Source organism: Bombina bombina, chromosome 1 (assembly GCF_027579735.1).
Source record: "Bombina bombina isolate aBomBom1 chromosome 1, aBomBom1.pri, whole genome shotgun sequence".
NCBI lineage: Eukaryota > Metazoa > Chordata > Amphibia > Anura > Bombinatoridae > Bombina > Bombina bombina.
In genome coordinates, this window is record NC_069499.1 from 1,550,036,223 (window position 1) to 1,550,056,806 (window position 20,584).

At 42.2% G+C, this 20,584-nt stretch overlaps 1 protein-coding gene and 1 non-coding gene across 5 annotated transcripts in view; both read left to right on the plus strand.

Annotated features, from left to right (window-relative positions):
• TMEM94 (transmembrane protein 94) overlaps window positions 1-12,889 on the plus strand; it is a 105,067-nt gene extending 92,178 nt beyond the window's left edge. For 3 of the 4 annotated variants that reach the window (XM_053708993.1, XM_053708987.1, XM_053709001.1), the window contains exons 23-32: window positions 212-320; window positions 480-669; window positions 9,128-9,205; window positions 9,494-9,579; window positions 11,192-11,273; window positions 11,360-11,508; window positions 11,661-11,755; window positions 11,847-11,940; window positions 12,028-12,198; window positions 12,307-12,889. In XM_053708993.1, the coding sequence (XP_053564968.1) occupies window positions 212-320; window positions 480-669; window positions 9,128-9,205; window positions 9,494-9,579; window positions 11,192-11,273; window positions 11,360-11,508; window positions 11,661-11,755; window positions 11,847-11,940; window positions 12,028-12,198; window positions 12,307-12,379 (1,127 nt within the window). In that variant the 3' untranslated portion in view covers window positions 12,380-12,889. Of the gene's footprint in view, window positions 1-211; window positions 321-479; window positions 670-9,127; window positions 9,206-9,493; window positions 9,580-11,191; window positions 11,274-11,359; window positions 11,509-11,660; window positions 11,756-11,846; window positions 11,941-12,027; window positions 12,199-12,306 lie in introns of those variants that run through there. The other variant, XM_053709007.1, reaches the window with a different exon arrangement.
• Window positions 12,890-16,037: 3,148 nt separating this feature from the next.
• On the plus strand, window positions 16,038-16,148 carry LOC128646340 (U5 spliceosomal RNA). The gene has a single exon (XR_008400284.1). It is a non-coding gene; the product is annotated as a U5 spliceosomal RNA (small nuclear RNA).
• Window positions 16,149-20,584: the final 4,436 nt, after the last annotated feature.

Consider the following 20,584-nt stretch of genomic DNA (forward strand, 5'->3'; position numbering starts at 1 on the left):
ATGTGAATAATGCCTTGTGTTGTCACTGAGTGACCTTATATCATTGAACAGTAGCCCAGGCTGTTGTGTATGCGACTAGTACATTTACATATCATTTTTGTGAAATTTGTTAACCTATTTAAACAAAAAACAAAGCAGCAGTTTTTTTTTATTCTTATTTTAATCTCATCACTTATTCTGCGATAGTGTTTACCCGTCTGTTTCTCCCCAGCTATGTGTGAAATGATTCAGATCATGCAGGAATATGGGGAGGTGACCTGCTGTATAGGGAGCTCTGCGAGTATCAGGAACAGCGGTCTGTACTTACAGAGCGACATCAGGTCAGTTCTGCCCCTTTCTGTCACTTGCACCGGTGCTTGTAACCTCAGATCCTGATCGATCTGCTCTGTTTCTCTGTTTTCTGACTTTAAACATCTGTAATTTTCTCTTTTCTATACTCCTTTCTCATTCTGCATTTCAGTTTGATGCTTTCCCCACAGTCTCTCTTTAGATCCCTTGTATCCGTCTCGCTGTTCCTGGGAGACATTTGGTTACATGACGGGTCCCCTGAGGACAACTGCGCAGGAGCAGCTGTCGCCCCTGCAGCTTTCAGCAGCTTTTAACAGCCTGCCCTGTGCCATGTCCTTTCGGCAGGAAGAGAGCGTGGGCATCATCAGACTTATTGAACAGGTTAGTTGGCTTCAGTTTAATGCAGGGCTCGACAAATTTGTTATGCCAGGCGCCAGCCCTTAAATATAGGCACCAGAAACGTTTAAATATACTGTATATATATATATATATATATATATATATATATATATATATATATATATATATATATATATATATATATATACAGTATATATATTTACATACACTCGTTATATAATGCAATATACAGGGAGTGCAGAATTATTAGGCAAGTTGTATTTTTGAGGATTAATTTTATTATTGAACAACAACCATGTTCTCAATGAACCCAAAAAACTCATTAATATCAAAGCTGAATAGTTTTGGAGGTAGTTTTTAGTTTGTTTTTAGTTATAGCTATTTTAGGGGGATATCTGTGTGTGCAGGTGACTATTACTGTGCATAATTATTAGGTAACTTAACAAAAAACAAATATATACCCATTTCAATTATTTATTTTTACCAGTGAAACCAATATAACATCTCAACATTTACAAATATACATTTCTGACATTCAAAAACAAAACAAAAACAATCAGTGACCAATATAGCCACCTTTCTTTGCAAGGTTCACACAAAAAAACTAATTGAGTTAAACTTTTCATTTTCTTGGGTTAAAACACATATTAAATACTTAGGTACAAAGATACCGACTCAATACTCAGACTTATATAAGGTAAATTATCTTCCCCTATTTAAAGAGTTACGATCAGACATAGCTAAATGGAAACTGTTAAACTTCTCCTGGTACGGTAGAATATCTGCCATAAAAATGAATCTGTTGCCAAGGATCTTATATCTATTTAGGACCTTACCCGTCCCAATCCCAAAAAATGATCTTAAAACCCTACAATCAGATATCAACCTCTTTATTAATGGCAAGAAACAGGCAAGAATTCCCCACTTAATATTTATTTTTTATTTATTATTTATTATCGGTTATTTGTAGAGCGCCAACAGATTCCGCAGCGCTATAAACAAAGGGGGAGTACAACAAAACAATTATAAGGTAGAGGGCCCTGCCAAGAGTTGCACTGTTGTAGTCAGCTCTTAAGAAGGTGATCTACAGACAGCTGGACTTTTAGGCTTACATGCTAAGAGGGTTCAGGGGATTGCAGTGGAGGAGAGGAACTGGTAATAGGAAAGGTCAGCGTAGGTTGTATGCGTCCCTGAACAGTAGAGTCTTTAGGGAGCACTTGAAGCTTTTAAAACTAGAAGAGAGTCTTGTGGAGCGAGGCAGAGAGTTCCACAAGATGGGAGCCAGTCTGGAGAAGTCCTGTAAACGGGAGTGTGATGAGGTGACAAGAGAGGAGGAGAGTAGGAGGTCATGAGAAGAGCGAAGGGGACGGGAGGGAGAGTATCTGGAAACAAGGTCTGAGATGTAAGGGGGAGCAGTTCAGTTGAGGGCTTTGTATGTAAGAGTGAGAGTTTTGTGTTTGTTCCTAGAGGCAAGAGGAAGCCAGTAAAGGGATTGGCAGAGAGGAACAGCAGATGAAGAGCGACGTGTAAGGAAGATGAGTCTGGCAGAGGCATTCATTATGGATTGTAAAGGAGCTAGACGGCAGGTGGGGAGACCAGAGAGTACAGAGTTGCAGTAATCAAGGCGGGAAAGAATGAGAGAGTGGATTAAAATCTTAGTTGTGTCTTGTGTAAGGAAGTGTCTAATTTTAGAGATGTTTTTAAGGTGGAAGCGGCAGGCTGTAGCCAAGGACTGAATGTGAGGAGTGAAGGAAAGATCTGAGTCAAATGTGACCCCGAGACATCGGGCATGCGGGGTAGGGGTAATGATGGAGTTGTCGACAGTTATAGAGATATTGGGGGTGGAGATTTTGGAAGAAGGGGGGAAAATGAGGAGCTCAGTTTTGGAGAGATTTAGCTTGAGGTAGTGAGAGGACATCCAGGAAGAGATGTGAGAAAGACAGTGACACGGGTTAGCAAGGAAGGAGATAGTTCTGGTGCAGAGAAGTAGATTTGGGTGTCATCGGCATACAAATGATATTGGAAACCGTGGGACTTAATAAGGGAACCTAGTGATGACGTATAGATTGAGAAGAGAAGGGGACCGAGGACAGAGCCTTGCGGTACTCCAACAGAAAGTGGTGACGGGGCAGAGGAGGCCCCAGAGAAGGCTACACTGAAGGTACGGTTTGACAGGTAGGAAGAGAGCCACGAAAGGGCTGTGTCACAGATGCCGAAGGATTGGAGGGTTTGGAGCAAAAGAGGGTGGTCGACAGTGTCAAAGGCTGCGGACAGATCAAGGAGGATAAGCAGAGGGAAGTGGCCTTTTGATTTAGCTGTAAATAGGTCGTTGGTGACCTTAACAATAGCTGTCTCTGTGGAGTGATAGGGATGAAATCCAGATTGCAGCGGGTCAAGAAGGGAGTTTAACGTAAGGAAATGGGATAGGCATGCATATACTAGTTTTTCAAGAAGCTTTGAAGCAAGAGGGAGGAGGGAAATTGGGCGGTAGTTGGATGGGGAGGTAGGATCAAGGGAAGGTTTTTTGAGGATAGGTGTGACCAGTGCATGTTTCAGAGATGAGGGAAATATACCAGTGCTGAGGGAGAGGTTTAAAATGTGTGTTAGCATAGGGGTAAGGATAGCAGAGAGAGAGGGGAGGAGCTGTGAGGGGATAGGGTCAAGGGGACAGGTAGTGAGGCGAGAGCGCAGTATAAGTGCTGAAACTTCGTCCTCAGTAACAGGGGAGAATGAACTAAGTTTCAGGTTATGAGGGGTGTGGTTGAGTGAGAGTATTTGAGGGGGGGAGAGAATGGAATTGTGTTGAGAGCTGATTTCATGTCTGATGGAATCAATTTTGTTAATGAATTGACTGGCAAAGTCTTGAGCTGACAGAGAAGTTGTATTAGGAAGTGGGGGAGGGCGGAGGAGAGTATTGAAAGTGGAGAACAGACGTTTTGGGTTTGAAGAAAGATTAGAGATAAGAGTAGAGAAGTAGTGTTGCTTGTGGAGATTAAGGGCAGAGTAGTAGGAGTTCAAGATGAATTTGTAATGAAGAAAATCAGCTGAACTCCGTGATTTTCTCCAATGTCGTTCAGCAGTACGGGAACATCTGCGTAGGTACCGTGTCAGAGGAGTATGCCAGGGCTGGGGATGAGTGTGTGATTTCCTAGCAGTGGTAAGAGGGGCGAGATTGTCAAGGACGGATATAAGGGTGGAATTATAGTGGCAGATAGATTGTTCAGGGCAGGAAAAGGAGGAGAAGGATGAGAGGAGCGGTTGAAGGGAATTAGCAAGTTGTTGCTGATCTAAAGACCTAATGCTTCTGTGAAGTTTGGTGTGAGGAGTAGAAGGTGGGAGAGTTGTAGGAAGGGATGATATGTTGCAGGTGAGGAGATGGTGGTCAGAAAGAGGAAAAGGGGAGTTTGAGAAGTTTGAGAGAGTGCATCGATAGCTAAAGATCAGGTCAAGGGAGTGACCGTCTTTGTGAGTGGGAGAATCAGTCCATTGTGACAGACCGAAAGAGGAAGTGAGTTGCAGAAGTTGTTTAGCAGATGAGGCAGTGGGATTGTTAAGGGGGATGTTGAAGTCGCCAAGAATGAGGGCAGGGGTGTCTGAGGAAAGGAAATAAGGAAGCCAGGCAGCAAAGTGATCTAAAAATTGAGTTGGGGAGCCGGGGGGGCGGTATATGACTGCAACATGTATAGAGAGGGGAGAGAATAACCGAATCATGTGTGCTTCAAATGAAGAAAATGTGAGTGAAGAGAAGGGCTGAATTTGTTGGAAGGTGCACCGAGAGGAAAGTAAAATACCGACACCACCTCCTTGTCTATTGCCAGACCTAGGAGTGTGGCTGAAATGGAGACCCCCATGTGACAGTGCAGCAGTGGATGCTGTGTCTGAAGTAGAGAGCCAGGTTTCTGTAAGAGCCAGAAGGTTAAGAGAGTGGGAGATAAAGAGATCATGGATAGAAGTTAACTTGTTGCAAACAGAGCGAGAGTTCCAGAGTGCACAAGTGAAGGGGGAGGGGTTTTTAGATGTAAGAGGAATGTGATTAAGGTTACCAGAGTTTAGTTTATGAAGTCTATTGAAAGGCACACAAGGATGTGAAGGGTTAGGAGGTTGTGAGGGACCAGGATTAGGGGAGATGTTGCCAGCAGCTAGTATGAGCAAGAGGGAGAGTGACATGAGATGAGAAGCAGATTTGCAGTAATGAGACTGTTGTTTGGCTGAAGTGCAGGGGGGAGAGAGAGTATTTAGGAATAAGTAGAGTTCATGAGTACAAAAGTAACTATTAACTAAACATAGACAACTAGGGGGTGTAGGAGTCCCCAACTTGCTTAATTACTATGAGGTGGCTAGATTAGCACAAGACGCTCTCCTAGGCTCATCACTGAGCAATCTAGTGTGGAAGGAGATAGAAACAGGGATAACAGACCTAGAATCATCTGGGGACCTGATCTGGGACAGAACAACATCTCAACAACAAACTAAAAAATACTCCCCTGTTACGATATTATCACTTGACAATTGGAAGACAATGGCGCATGGCAAGGGGATAATGCCAGAGTTCTCTCCAAAATGCCTATTAAATACCTCATCCCGAGGGAATATCGCAAACAGTTAGATAAATGGGAGAATAAGGGTCTTTACAAGGCCTCCTAATGAATAACAAACCACTAACTTTCAACCAGATACAAGATAAATTAGCACCCCTATCACCTAAATGGTACCTATATTTATAAATCCTCTCTGCCCTAAACAAATTTATCCCAAATATACGTAAACAACCCAGCACCACACTAGAAAGACTGTGTAGTACACAGGTAAGACCTAGACAATCCATTTCTCAGTTGTACTTGGCATTACAAACTCCAGGGGGTAGCACAAAAACACCTACAATGATTAGATGGGAAGCAGACACTAACTCTACACTAGAGATGCCAGAATGGCAGGACCTTTTTTATTCTTCATGTAAGGGAACCTATATGCATATGTGGTGGGAATGCCCTAAAGTAGCCTATATATGGTCCAAGCTCTCGGCCCACCTCAGCCTCCTATTAGAGGAGCAGGTGGTGTTATCCGTATCTCAGGGACTGCTGAACGCCCCTTTGCCAAATTTTAATAAACACATAAACACTCTTATTAGAATACTCTGCACAATAATGAGGGTGAGTATTGCCAAATATTGGAAGGAGGGAGTAACGACATGGAATGAAATATTAGAAAGATTTAAAATGACATACTCCTTACATGAAGCGGATGCGATGATGTTAGGCACAACCGACACATTTCACAAGATCTGGTTTTACTGGATGCTACATTCAGCCTGATGACCCCCATCCAACACCATAGGCGCAAATAGGAAATCCGATTTCAAAGGGAAATAGAAACAGAGCTGGGTGGAGGGCTGGGGATAACAGGGAAGGCGCGAAGTTAGGGGAATAGATGAGGTACTATAAATCCCCCACAACCTCAAAGAACAAGGAAAACATAGGAGGATCTGTTTACAAGAAACTGCAGTAATGTGCGATTAATAGATCATAATGGACCAAATGGCATGTTTGTTAGTTCACTTTGTTATTTTTAGTGTTTTCTTTCCTTTTTTTTTTATTTCTTCCTTGCTATTCTTTTTTTGCAATAAGAATATAAGTTATGTATTGGTAGTCTTTGATGAGAAACATACCAGGTATGATGTACTGACATTGACAATTCAGGGTATATGAAAAAGATCAATGACAAGAATGTGGAACTGATAATGCATTATTCTAGTTTCTGTGCATCAATGCCTGTGGAGACGATTTTGTAATTAACCGCATAAGACATGTATTCTGTTTGAAAATGTTAATTCAATAAAAACTATTTTAACATAAAGGGGCAGTCAAGTCAAAAAAAAACCTTTCATTTTTCAAATAGGGCATGTAATTTTAAACAACTTTCCAATTTACTTTTAGCAACAATTTTTCTTTGTTCTCTTGGTATTCTAGTTGAAAGCAAACCTAGGAAGGCTCATATGATAATTTCTAAGCCCTTGAAGGCCTCCTCTATTTTATTTACTTTTCACAGCAAAGCTCATGTAGGCCATATAGATAACATTGTGATCACGCTCGTGGCTAGTGGCAGACACTGCACTAATTGGCTAAAATGCAAGTCAATAGATAATAACTAAAAGTCATGTGATTAGGGGTGGTCAGAAGATGCTTAGATACAAGTTAGTCACAGAAGTAAAAATATATTAATATAACAGTGTTGGTTTTGCAAAACTGGGGAATGGGTAATAAAGGGATTATCTATCTTTTTAAACAACAAAAATTCTGGTGTTGACTGTCCCTTTAAGACAGTGAAAAAAACTGGCATTATTTATTATGCAGTCTTTGTACACACCGAGTGTGTTTATTTAGGGAGACAGATATAAATGAGCTCTTGCACTGATCATACAAGCACTCTGTTGCAGGGTCAGGGCTGATTTCTGTAGGGTGCACTTTAGCTTCTCAGGGGACAGAGGAAACAATAAAGAAAGTAAGAAAAAGCAGGCAAAATAAATCCACACAACAAAATAAATTTTTAATTTAACATCCCCATATTTCCTGTTTTTTTACCCACTTTTTGACTCTATTTAATCAATGCATTTAAATGGGCATACGTACAAGACAATGACTTAGAATGTTAGAGCATTTTCTTATTGCTCTGTTTCTTGCCTATACCTTTGTGTTTAATACCTCGCAAAAGAGTTAAACATAGTTAGCATAGGAGCAGCAATGCACTATATGCCAATAGCCAGCTGAACACAGGCTAGTGAACCAATCCTAATCAGCATGTGTGTGAACCAATCCTAATCGGCATGTGTGTGAACCAATCCTAATCGGCATGTGTGTGAACCAATCCTAATCGGCATGTGTGTGAACCAATCCTTATCGGCATGTGTGTGTGAACCAATCCTTATCGGCATGTGTGTGTGAACCAATCCTAATCGGCATTTGTGTGTGAACCAATCCTAATCGGCATGTGTGTGTGAACCAATCCTAATCGGCATGTGTGTGTGAACCAATCCTAATCGGCATGTGTGTGTGTGAACCAATCCTAATCGGCATGTGTGTGTGTGAACCAATCCTAATCGGCATGTGTGTGTGTGTGAACCAATCCTAATCGGCATGTGTGTGTGTGAACCAATCCTAATCGGCATGTGTGTGTGTGAACCAATCCTAATCGGCATGTGTGTGTGTGTGAACCAATCCTAATCGGCATGTGTGTGTGTGTGAACCAATCCTAATCGGCATGTGTGTGTGTGTGAACCAATCCTAATCGGCATGTGTGTGTGAACCAATCCTAATCGGCATGTGTGTGTGTGAACCAATCCTAATCGGCATGTGTGTGTGAACCAATCCTAATCGGCATGTGTGTGTGTGTGAACCAATCCTAATTGGCATGTGTGTGTGAACCAATCCTAATCGGCATGTGTGTGTGTGTGAACCAATCCTAATTGGCATGTGTGTGTGTGTGAACCAATCCTAATTGGCATGTGTGTGTGTGTGAACCAATCCTAATTGGCATGTGTGTGTGTGTGAACCAATCCTAATCGGCATGTGTGTGTGTGAACCAATCCTAATCGGCATGTGTGTGTGTGTGAACCAATCCTAATTGGCATGTGTGTGTGTGTGAACCAATCCTAATCGGCATGTGTGTGTGTGAACCAATCCTAATCGGCATGTGTGTGTGTGTGAACCAATCCTAATCGGCATGTGTGTGTGTGTGAACCAATCCTAATCGGCATGTGTGTGTGAACCAATCCTAATCGGCGTGTGTGTGTGAACCAATCCTAATCGGCATGTGTGTGTGTGTACCAATCCTAATCGGCATGTGTGTGTGTGTGTGTGTGTGTGTGTGTGAACCAATCCTAATCGGCATGTGTGTGTGTGTGTGTGTGTGTGTGTGTGTGAACCAATCCTAATCGGCATGTGTGTGTGTGTGTGTGTGTGAACCAATCCTAATCGGCATGTGTGTGTGTGAACCAATCCTAATCGGCATGTGTGTGTGTGTGTGTGTGTGTGTGAACCAATCCTAATCGGCGTGTGTGTGTGAACCAATCCTAATCGGCATGTGTGTGTGTGTGTGTGTGTGAACCAATCCTAATCGGCATGTGTGTGTGAACCAATCCTAATCGGCATGTGTGTGTGTGTGTGAACCAATCCTAATCGGCATGTGTGTGTGAACCAATCCTAATCGGCATGTGTGTGTGTGAACCAATCCTAATCGGCATGTGTGTAAATCCACCAATCGGCAGCCTTGTTCAACTCTAGAGTGAAACTGTATTGCTGCACACTGACTTTTTTGGGGTTAGTCACAGTTTTATACAAACTGTTGTGCAATAAGAAAATTATTTAACACGGAACATTTTCATTTTTTTGTCCCTTTTTTAAATATTATTATTATTATTATTATAAATATATATTTTTTAATAAAAAATTTTTTTCCTTTAATGCTATTTGTCCTTCACCCCCAGGCTCGTCACTCTACTTACTGTATCAGGAAATCCTTTCTGTTCTTGCTCCAGTGTCAGCTGAGCCTCGTCATTGTCCAGGTGAGAGCAACTTCATAGACTTACTCCACTTGGAGTGATGGTTTTAAAGGGACATGGAACCCAAAGTATAACGTTGCAAAACTGCTGCCATATAGTGATAGACACGTGCACTCTCCTTAACTTACTTTCCTGGTTTTCTACAAAGGATAGCAAGATAATTTTATAATAGAAGTATATAGGGGGAAAAATGATTTGTTTAAAAGTGTATGCTCTATCTGAATCATGAAACACTGGGGTGACCAGTGGTCTACAGTAAATAATCATTTCCTGTGTCTGCTCTCCCTCTAGTTTCTGGCCTGCGTGCTCCAACTGCCGCCCTTCCTCAGCACTACAGATATCTTGTGGCTCTCCTGCTTCTCGTACCCGCTGCTCAGGTGATATAATGCCATAGTGCATCCTGCAGAACATGCTTGATCAGTTTATGGACTCATTTAAAGGGACATTAAATATAAAATGTTTAATGGGACAGTGTATGCATTTTTTCCCCACATCCCTAATTAATGTGTTCCATTTGGATAATTTTCTTTATTTTAATATATATATACATATTATTTTTTAATTATTAAGAGTCTGTCTTTAACCGCAATTAGTTGGAGGCATACTGTCTTCTTCCAAACTCTACGCTCGCTTTGAGATTCCCCTGCTTGTTCCCTGTGTTGGTCTTTGCATTGTGCTAATGACAATGACATCACTGCTAGTGTGAAGAGCTGTGCCGGGCTGAGTATGAGCCGTGCACAGCTATTTGTTTCAGATCTCTGAGTTTAGCACAGCTGTTCTCCTATTCTCGGGTCACAACCCCTTTATTCTGATTCACTTACTAAATAAAGTTACATTTCAGAGCTAAAGCTGCATATATACACAATCGCCCTCCTGTCACTGCTCCGCATGTCTCCCTCTCTTCCAATCTCACAATTCAACATCTCTTAATATGCACATTCAGATTTCTGATCACCTGAGAATATGCGATTCTTACAGGGGCAAACTAGGAAACCTTTTTAGATGTGCTCCGTTGTCGGCACAATTAGGGCCGGTTTACGTGCGCTTGCGGGAGAGATACTCCCTCTCTTTCAGCAATAGCGCATGTGCAGTCACAGGACACTTGCATATTTGATCTGATTGGAGGGGGAGTGCCAGCATCACACAGTGATCACACACGTGCGGGCTTCTTATAGTTAAAAATATAACGTTACTATTTTTTTTTTTAAATTGTATATTTCATACAGCCACTTTTTGCACAGTTTATCAGCCACTAAACATCCTCAGCAGAAGTGATAGATAAGTGGAAAATCTATGTTTCAACATGGTGGCACCCATGACTTTATAGAAGCCCAAACTTTACACTTGTTCATTTGATATTTAAAGGGGAGTGAAACCAACATTTTTTCCTCCAGGATTTAGAAAGAGCATTCAATTTTAAACATCTTTGCAATTTACACCTATTATCTAATTTGCTTCTTTCTCTTTATATACTTTGTTGAAAAGCATATCTAAATAGGTTCAGTAGCTGCTGATTGGTGGCTGCACATAGATGCTTTGTGTGATTGGCTCACCCATGTGCATTGCTATTTCTTCAACAAAGGATATCTAAAGAATTAAGCACATTTGATAATAGACTTAAATTGGAATGTTGGTTAATACTGTGTCCTTTATCTGAATCATGAAAGAAAATGTTTGGGTTTAATGTCCCTTTAAACAAATTATAATAAAAAAAAAAATTTTACATATTATTTCCAGGCTAATATTTTTTAATGCTTAATTAGATCTAGATCTATTATTTGATTGTTTAATGTCCCTTTAAACGTGTGTCTAATTGGCCACAGAAAAAGTAGAACATATTTGAGGCTTTTCAAGGGGTGTGTTCCTTGACTGCAAAAAAAAACAAAAAAAAAACGCTAATACATTTTTAATGCAGAAATGTTGCAATAAAGTGATTATTATGTAATAAATAATTATAAAGATATATTTGTTTTTGCTGTTCCGATTCAGCGTGTCTCTTCTAGGCAAAGCACCCGATAACGCCATAATGACAGTAGCTACTGGAAAAAACCTGCAGTCTATACCGAAAAAGGTAAAATAAAATCTATCCTAGCATTTGGGGTATTGGCTCTATGTCTGCGTGTCCTGTACAATGGGGCTGTTCTTTTCTTTATCCAGACGCAGCATTACTTCCTACTGTGCTTCCTCGTCAAGTTCCTCCCTTCCTGCACCTGCTGCCTGGCCTGCTTTTGGTTTTCACTGCAGAGATTTTGCGAGATTTCTGCTCAGAGCAATTTCACTAACTGTTCTGGAATTATGGTTTATAGGTATGAAAGGGTCCTTTATGGACAGTCTTAAGGGGAAAATTTAAATACATTTGATGTTGCTATTTCAGATGGTCCGCACCCAATATAGAGGTGTGGGGACTGTCTATATTGGGTGACATTTGTAGCCGTGATCTCTCGCACCTGTTTTGCAGTGACTCAGATGGAGCACCAGAATGGTTTGGCTTTCTTTCCAACGCTTTACTCTTATCGCAGAAACTCTCTGCTTGTCTCATAGTCATTCACACGGGTGAGTGGAATTTAGGGAGGGTGAGAAATCGGACAGGAAAGAGGTGGTAATTGTATTTAAATACTCATAATTCCCCCCCTCCTCTTCCCAGTTTTTATCTCCATCAGTCATGTCCATCGTTCAAAGCCTTTGTGGAAGAGAAGCCCGTTCAACAACAGTTGGTGGAGCTTGACGGTCCCTGTACTGTGAGTATCTCCTCGGATGTGTGAAGTGGGGTTGGATATGAGGTCATTCAGCTTAGCTCTGATATCTTGTGTCTCTCTCTTTCTCAGGGTTCTGGCGCAAGCGTTGCAGACATCTCTGGACCTGCAGCTCTGGACAAACTCTAACTCGCCTCTGAAATTTCACTTAAGTGATGTCCCCTTGGTGACGTGGCTTCTGGGGCTATTGTCCCTTCTAATTGTCCTTATTATCAATGAGATAGTCAAGCTGCATGAGATCAGGTATAAACATTGGACTACTGTAATTAAAATAAATAAATAAAAATGTCTAGTGTAATCTCTTCACACGCTCATAATCTTTTATATAATGTGATGTACTTTTCATTTCAGAGTGCGAGTCCGATACCAAAAGCGGCAGAAGTTACAGTTTGAAACCAAACTTGGTATGAACTCTCCATTCTGATCTAGACACAAAGGAAGTGTTGTACCCGTCCTTACGTCTGTCCAGCCTCCGCTAAGGGGGGGGAGGCAGAGAGCTGGCTCTGTGTGAGATCACGCTGCTGACACAGTCACCCTAAAAACAGCTTTCACCACCTGTGCCTCTGCAGTCGGAGAAGCCCCTTCCTGGTTATCCTTTACTCAAATCCCTCCTCTAGGCAGTAACGGAGGAGGCTGCATGTACGCACACATGCATGGTTTAGCAAACATTTACTGAGCAGCTTCAGCCAGTAGTGCAAAGCTGTGTTGATTCGGTTTGTGTTTCGCAGGGTTCTACGCATGGCTTACCACGAGGAGGTCTGCAGTTTTTTTTGTACCACTGTATTGTGCCACCCTCTACAGCACTGAGCTGTGCGTGCAGCATGAAGAGAGAATGTGCTTTTTTTAATGATGTATATTTTCTATAAAAAAAAGAAAAGTTTGTTGGCAACTATGATTTGTATTAAAATCTGTAAATAAAATGTATAATATGTGACTAGTTGTGCTGCAATTCCGAGAAGAAGGGGAGAGATTCTTTCGGGAATTTTGCTTTATTATTGAGGTTTCAATACTATGTTTTCAGTCTCTACCAATGCGGCTGCAACATATTGCACAGCAATGTTTTGTAGCCCTCTGAGACTGCAAAATGGTTAGATAAGTCAGGTCTTGAAAACGGGTGAAAAAAATGTGACTGTTACTTTAAAGGGACATGAAACCCAAAATGTTTCTTTCATGATTCAGATAGGGAATACAATTTTAAACAACATTCTAATTTGCTTCATTCTTTTTTTTAGATATCCTTTGTTGAAGAAATAGCAATGCACATGGGTGAGCCAATCACACGAGGCATCTATGTGCAGCCACCAATCAGCAGCTACTGAGCCTATTTAGATGTGCTTTTCAACAAAGGAAATCAAGAGAATAAAGCAAATGAGATAATAGAAGTAAATTGGAAAGTTGTTTAATTGCATGTGCTTTCTAAATCATGAAAAAAAAAAAATTGTGTTTCTTGTCCCTTTAAGCCACATTGCATTCTTCAGACCTTTTTCTACAGCACTGATTAGCTAACATTCCTACAGGTTGAATTGCTGACAATTTACCGGTTTTATTTATAATATTTTAGTCTCTTGCTGTTTAATCTCATTTTAGCTATTTGAATTTATTTGATTTCCCTCGTCTTAAAGAGAACAACTAATCTAACAAGTTCTGTAACATATTAGTTTTAAGCCTTTGTCAACAGATACTAAGGTAAAGTAACAAGGGGTAAATTGAAATTAGCTTCATCTGAAGTCCCTGTTTCGGAAGCTTGTTACGCACTTTCTTGTGCTGAATTCCCAACAGCACTGTCCGCTTAATCTCCAAATCAGACTTACAGGAACACATTTTTTTGTGAGTTTTTATTGCATAGAAAATTTAAGAAAAGTTAGTTTACTGAGCAGGTATTTGCTTTTCTTAAAGTAGAAGCAGTGAACCACCGCTTGCAAGGGACACAATGATAATCTCTCTGTGCCTGGCAACAAGAGACTTACTGATTAAAGCTGATTTAAAGGGTAATGTCAAAATTAAACTTGCGTTTTCTTCTTAAACGGGGAGAGTCCACAGCTGCATTCATTACTTTTGGGAATTCAGAACCTGGCCACCAGGAGGAGGCAAAGACACCCCAGCCAAAGGCTTAAATACCCCCCCCCACACACACACACTTCCCTCATCCCCCAATCATTCTTTGCCTTTCGTCACAGGAGGTTGGCAGAGAAGTGTCGGAAGATTAAAGATAGTCTCTTATGGAGGGTAGAACTCTTGGAAATGGAACTGGAGTTTTAAGTAGTCCTGTCAGCCTCTCAGTGAGAGCATGGATGAATGTTAGTCCGGAGATGCAGGGAGAGTCTTTCTGCAAAACCATCCCGACTCATGTTAACAGCTCATTAGCAATCAGCCTTGACGAGTTTCGCTGCCTGCTTTCTTCACTCAAGTCCATGTCAGAAGCGAGGCTACTATCTGTCACACTTGAAAGGCCGTGTTCCTGTTCCACAGCGTTGATTCCGGTAAGATCGTTTCATTTTACTTTGATGATGTTAATGTAATGTAAACGAAGAAGTCAGTGTTTCAGTGGGTCAGTGGGTCTCCTTTATCTTTATGGAATCAAGGGTTAATATCTCCTGAGGGGGGTTATTGAACAAGGAGGAACGTTAATCATGTTTATGTGATTCTGTCTGTTAATGTGTAGTGATGCTTGGGCTCGTAGCTATATCGGAAGATAACTTCTTTTTTGTCAGGCTGCGCAGCCCTTGTGGCCTTGTCGCGTTTTTCTCTGGCCTGCACGGTGTACCTTGTGACTAGGCGTGGTCACGTTCTGTTCTCCATTTCCGTATTCCTGACCGCGTGGCGACGGAGAGAGTTTCTTTCGCTAGTTGTCTGGGTTTCAGGAGGTGGTGAGTGCCCCAGCCATTTGGAGTGTAAGGTGCCATTTTTATTTTTTTCTATCCATAATTTCTATCACCAAGTTATGGAGGATTCAGATTTTTTGGAGACAGAAGTCTCTAATTCAGATTCTACTTCTTGCGAAGAGTATAATATGACCCATGCCCATCGGTTATGTTCTGAATGCCGCTTTAGAGTGCTCTCTTCTCCTGAATCAGGGAACTTAAAGTCCGACGAGCCATCCGCCCCTGGGGATCCCGTGAGGCACATGCCCTAGAACCTTCTTTGGCTGCGCAAGCAGGTGTCCCTAATGCCGTTACCCCTTCTCTGGAAGGCGGCTTCTTTCCTCCAGAGGTTACGGCACGGTTCCGCATGGCCATATCTATAGCATTGGCGCATTTACATCTTCCAGGGAGGAAGGTGTTGCTGAGATACTGTCCGTGTTCTGTTAACCAGGGCTCGTCAGGCATGGGATTGTCTGGATCAGGTCAGCCATCTGGGGAAGCGGTTTCCTCTGAAGCTTCACAGGCCCAACCGTCGGGGTTGTCAGTTGCCCCGGCAGAGGTAAGTCTTGCTTTTCGTTATAGAATGGTGCGCCTTCGTATCCTGCTGCGGCATGTTTTGGTGGTGCTGGAGGATCCTAGTCCTAATGGGTTGAGGGACCCTCTGTCTTCTGTTCCAGACGGCAAGCTGGGCTAGACGTGTGGGGATGAAATTACTCTACTTGTCGTCTGTAATTTACTTTTCTTTTTTGGGTATCTTTTTCCAGTTCTGAGCTTCGGAGGAATGGGGTCTCTGGCTGGTCCTGTTAGTGTGCCCATTCTTCTTGGGCGTTCACCTGCGGGTGCTGCCCTCTTTTTTTTTTTTTTTTCTTTGATCCGGTTAGGATGTATTTTATATCTTTTTAAGAAGCTCATGTCTGTTATAATTTTTTTATTGGGAAACATTTCTTCTCTGGAATTTGATACTAGCAATTTTGTGGTCGCTTGGGCACTTTCGCGGAAGTTGCATGTTAAGGGGTTAGTACATTATGTCTATTGATCCTTTTGTCGATTCCTATTGGGATTTCGATTTTTCTGTGACCTGGGTCAGTTCTGAGTGCCCTATGTAGCAGGCCGGTTGGGTGCTATTTTCTGTTCCTTAAGGTCTATATCATCCGCGTGGTGCCGGTGTAACTGGCTGACCTGGTTGGGGGGTCAGTTGCTCACTCGGATGAGGAGTTCGTCATACTCTGGTTTCTCTTCAGATCGAATAATGCTTTCACTTTTTACTAAAGATCCGTGGAGAGGAACATCCATGAGTTTCAATACATTTTTGAGGTTCTGCCCATGCAGGGCTAAAACATGGTAGAGGAGACCTTTCGTTCCTAGATGTCAGGCTGGTTCTTGTCTATTCTTTTGGGGCATCAGGGGATTGTACTCAGTCCTCACTGTCCTGTTCCTGATTGTTGGTGGGGTTCCAGAGCGGATCCTGCTAAAGATCTCCTCTGGTATTCTTATTGGATTGTCTTTTTTTGAGACCTTGATGACAGTTCCTCTTCCTTAAGGGGTCGAGGTGACTTGGGCTTCTTTTTCCCATTCTTGGGGCTAGTTGTGGGGTCATCTTCCTCCTACTGTTTCGTCTGCTCACATGCTTTTGGAGGTCTGGAGAATGCGTTTGTCTCCGTTTTTTCCTGGAGCTGCCCTTACTTAAGACGTCTTGGTTTGATCGGTCGCTCGCCAGGAATTGTGAGGCTTTCCATCTTTAATTCCTTAAGCTGTGGGGGTTTCCGGGAGGTTGATCCTGAAAGGATTGTTTGGAGATTTTCTTATCTTCTCAAGCTGGATCTCTATTTCTTGTCAGCTCCATAGTATTTGGACTTTGGGGTGTTGTCCCTTGAGCCTTTAGGAGTTATGCTCTCTGTCTCTGGGATGCTTAGTGAACGTCCAGTTTCCAAGGACCTTGGGATGTGGCTGTGGTTGCATCTCCTAGGGCACAGGTTCTCCATATGAGGTATTCCTATGGTTCCTCAGGGGTTAATACCTTGTGGCTGGCTTCGGTTTCCAGACATGTTCTTGTCTTGGATATCTGACCGGATCTCTTAGATGGGTCCTGGGCGGTTCAGTCCTTCCGGTTCTGAGACTTCCACTTGCCTTTTCAGGTGGTGGTGTTTTTTTTTTTTCCCCTCTTACCGGAGACTTGGAAATAGCCTGATGGTTAGTTTAGCTGCCTAGCAAGCGGGAGATTGCAATCTGTTGCAGCTATTTGCACCTTAAATGTGTGCTTGATGGCTGTTTGTTTTTCTACTGGGCCAGCTGTTGCAGCCAGGTGGTTCCTTTTCAATCGGTATTGACTTTGCTGCCGCACACTTCATGCCTGTGAGCGGTTATATATATTTTTTTTCTCCCCTTATGGAGATTGGGACATACCACAGTATCCACCTAGTGCCCCGGAGGTCTTCCTCTGTTCAGTGGGGTTCCCCCTGCCTTGCGTGCAGGATGTAATGAAGGGTTGGATTCTGGTATCGTGCCATCACTGTTGTTTAGTGTAGTCTCTGTTTTGCCTGGGAGTGTCCCTTCATATAAGTTCAGAAAGGAACTACGTCTGGGTCCTTGAAATAGGGCTCGCCCTATGTTCTGTCATAGCTTAGTTGGTTAGCATGCCAGCCTTGTTAGCAAATGGTGGAGTTTGCTCTACCTATTGGTACGGTTCAGTTTAGTTCCCCTCCTTTTTCCTTACTGAGGATCTGGGGAATTGTTTATTTCCCTGCTTTCGGACATTGCCAGTCGCTATGGTGCTGAGTCCGTTGCCTCGGAGAGGGGGTCAGAGGTCTGTCCGCTCGGTTGAGCCTTGACCACGTATCTTACCTATATTTTGTGATCCCTCCTTAGGAGGGAGGTTTCGTTGGGTTTCCCTCCTCAGCAGGGGTATTTCTCTGCTGGTTTTGGATGCTCTCCTACTTCCTTGTTTTTCCTTGGAGGGAGAGGGTTCTGAACTTCTTTTTGAATTTTTCCTCTGTGGGAGTCCTGGTGTAGTTCCTAGCTTGGTTGGCTAGTGTTAGCGGCTTGTGTCTGCTAGACTTCTGTTGCAGAGGGAAGCCTTCATCTGGAGCACAATAAGATTTCTCTGGTGCTATTTTTAGGAGGTTACAGGGGGTGGTTTTTATCCCTTGGTCGCTCTTTCAGAAGTGTGGATTGTGAGGGATGGGTTTTACCTTGTTTCTCTAGGTCTCCAGGGTTGGGACGTTCCATGGTCCCTTGGACTTCCATTCAGATAGGGGCTTTTTCCTTCCTTCTCTCTGTTCGGTCTTTAGAGTTCTTTCTCTATGCGTTTTTGTCCTGTTACAACCTTGGTTTGCGCCTGGAGTTCTGCTGGGGTACCTTTTAACCTAGTTTGTTGATCTCTTGTTGAGTCCTTCTTCTTCCCTTCTGGGGGTATGTAGAGGTCCCCTTCCCTCGGGTCGGGGGTAAGTTTAAGTGTGGGCTTGGAGCCTGCAGGATTTGTCTTCTTGGAGGCTTTGTGCTCAGTGGAATCTAGTGATTCTGAGCAGTCTCTAACTGGGGCCTTGCTGGTTTTAACCGATGGGCAGTTACTTTGTCCTTTTAGGTTTTGTCCTTCTATTTCTGGTGAAGCAGTTGTTTTTCTCAGGTGTTTGGGTAGTTTCAGGCTGTGGTGCCCTCCGAATGGGCCGCCTCGTCTACCCGCACTTTTTTTGCATTCATTGTCCTCTCTAGCTTGGGTATTGTTTTCCCAAAAGTAATGAATGCAGCTGTGGACTCTCCCCGTTTTAAGAAAAAAAAAAACTTAAATTACGCTTACCTGATAATTTTCTTTTCTTCTGACGGGGAGAGTCCACAGCTCCCCGCCCACGTTTTTTATATGGGGCAGACGTTTCTTTATTTTTTATTCTTCTGGCACCTTTTTCACCCTGATATTTCTCCTACTGTTCATTTTTCCCTTGGCAGAATGACTGGGGGATGAGGGAAGTGGGAGAGGTATTTAAGCCTTTGGCTGGGGTGTCTCTGCCTCCTCCTGGTGGCCAGGTTCTGAATTCCCAAAAGTAATGAATACAGCTGTGGACTCTCCCCGTCAGAAGAAAAGAAAATGATCAGGTAAGCATAATTTAAGGTTTTGCATAGATCATGCTTTTAGTTTACTTCTCTTATCAAATGTACTTTATTCTCTTGTATCCATTTGTTGGAAATCATACTTAGGTAGGCTCAGGAGCTGACATGAAATACTGGTCCCTAGCTGGTTATCGGTGGCTACACACACATACGATTCTTGTCATTGGCTCAGCTAGCTCCAAGAAGTGCATTTCTGATCTGGAGCTGACTTGTGTTTAACCTATTTTGTATTGGTTAAACACCATAGTTATTAGATTATTTTTTTTGTTTTACTTGAGTTTGCACATGCTCTGAGCACTGTATGGTAGTGTTTGTAACATTGTGACATATAGTGCTCAGGACACGAGCATGCACTGAGCCTAGGACCTTTTTTTTCAAGTGTATGACCTTGGAACCACGAACATGTATTTATAACTTCCATGTCTCTTTAAAGGGATGATATTTTCACATTTAAATCATAGTTAAATATACATTTTTGCTGTCACAAATAAAAGCTTTCTTCTTTCTAATGACACAGTGAGTCCACGAATCATCATAATTACTATTGGGAATATCACTTCTGACCAGCAGGAGAAGGCAAAGCGCACCACAGCAAAGCTGTTAAATACCACTCCCCTTACCCACAACCCCCAGTCATTCTCTTTGCTTGTATCAGTTACAAGGAAGGGGTAAAGTTAGGTGTCTGATTCTTCAATCAAGAGTTCGTTAAGCAGGACAAGTTTGTTTTCTTTTTTTCTGGGGTTTAGCTGTATGCTGAAAAGGTTGGCACTTTTGGATAATTTTTGGGATGTGAACCTGTTTGTGCAGGTTTTTTATATGGTGGCAAGTTTTTTTATGGGGCACTGAGAGAGGAATATTAGGACAGTCTGGCATATGTGTTGGCAGACGGTTTTTAGGCTCTGAGTGTTGTGTACACTTTTTATATGGCTCATTCTGTTTATTTGAGATGCTGGGTTGTTCTCAGCTGTAGCGGCTGACAGTTTTATTATGCAGTGTTTATCCTCCACGAGTTTTGTGCGCTCTTTTAGGAGGCAGTGTTTGCTTTGTTTGATCTTCCCGTCGGCTCCGGTGCGGTCAGTCTGGAGAGCGGGTGGTAGCAGTGGGGGAGTCCGGTTCCTCTCTGCTACGCTGTTTATTGCTCTAGTCCGTGGGAGATCAGGTAAGCACCTCAGCAAGGCTTGTTGAGGTGCATAGGTGCTGCAGGGGCCAATTTTTATATTTCATTGTGAATTTTCTGTCTGATATGGTTAACGTTCGTTTCTTAAAGGGACGGTAACGTTTTAATTTTAAAAAAAAAAACATTTTTCTGCTGCAGTTTTTCTGAAACTTGAATTTCCTGATTTATTTCTTCTTTTTTATTATTATTATTTTTGAGGTAAACAAAAATAAAACAGTACAAAATAACCACTTACATGAGTCCTCAACCCGTAAGGGCGAATTATAGTAGTATACAATATGATTCTTATACAAAACATTACTAATAGCATTAATGTGAGGCATAAATAATACAATATAATCCAATATTCAAGTATTGTAATGCAACCTATGTGGTTAATAAAGGCAATAACCAATAACATATAGGGTCACGTATGGGCCCTTGAACTTTACTTGCACAAATAAATTTATATAGGAGCACTATAAAATCAAGCGAAAAAGAATAGCAATAA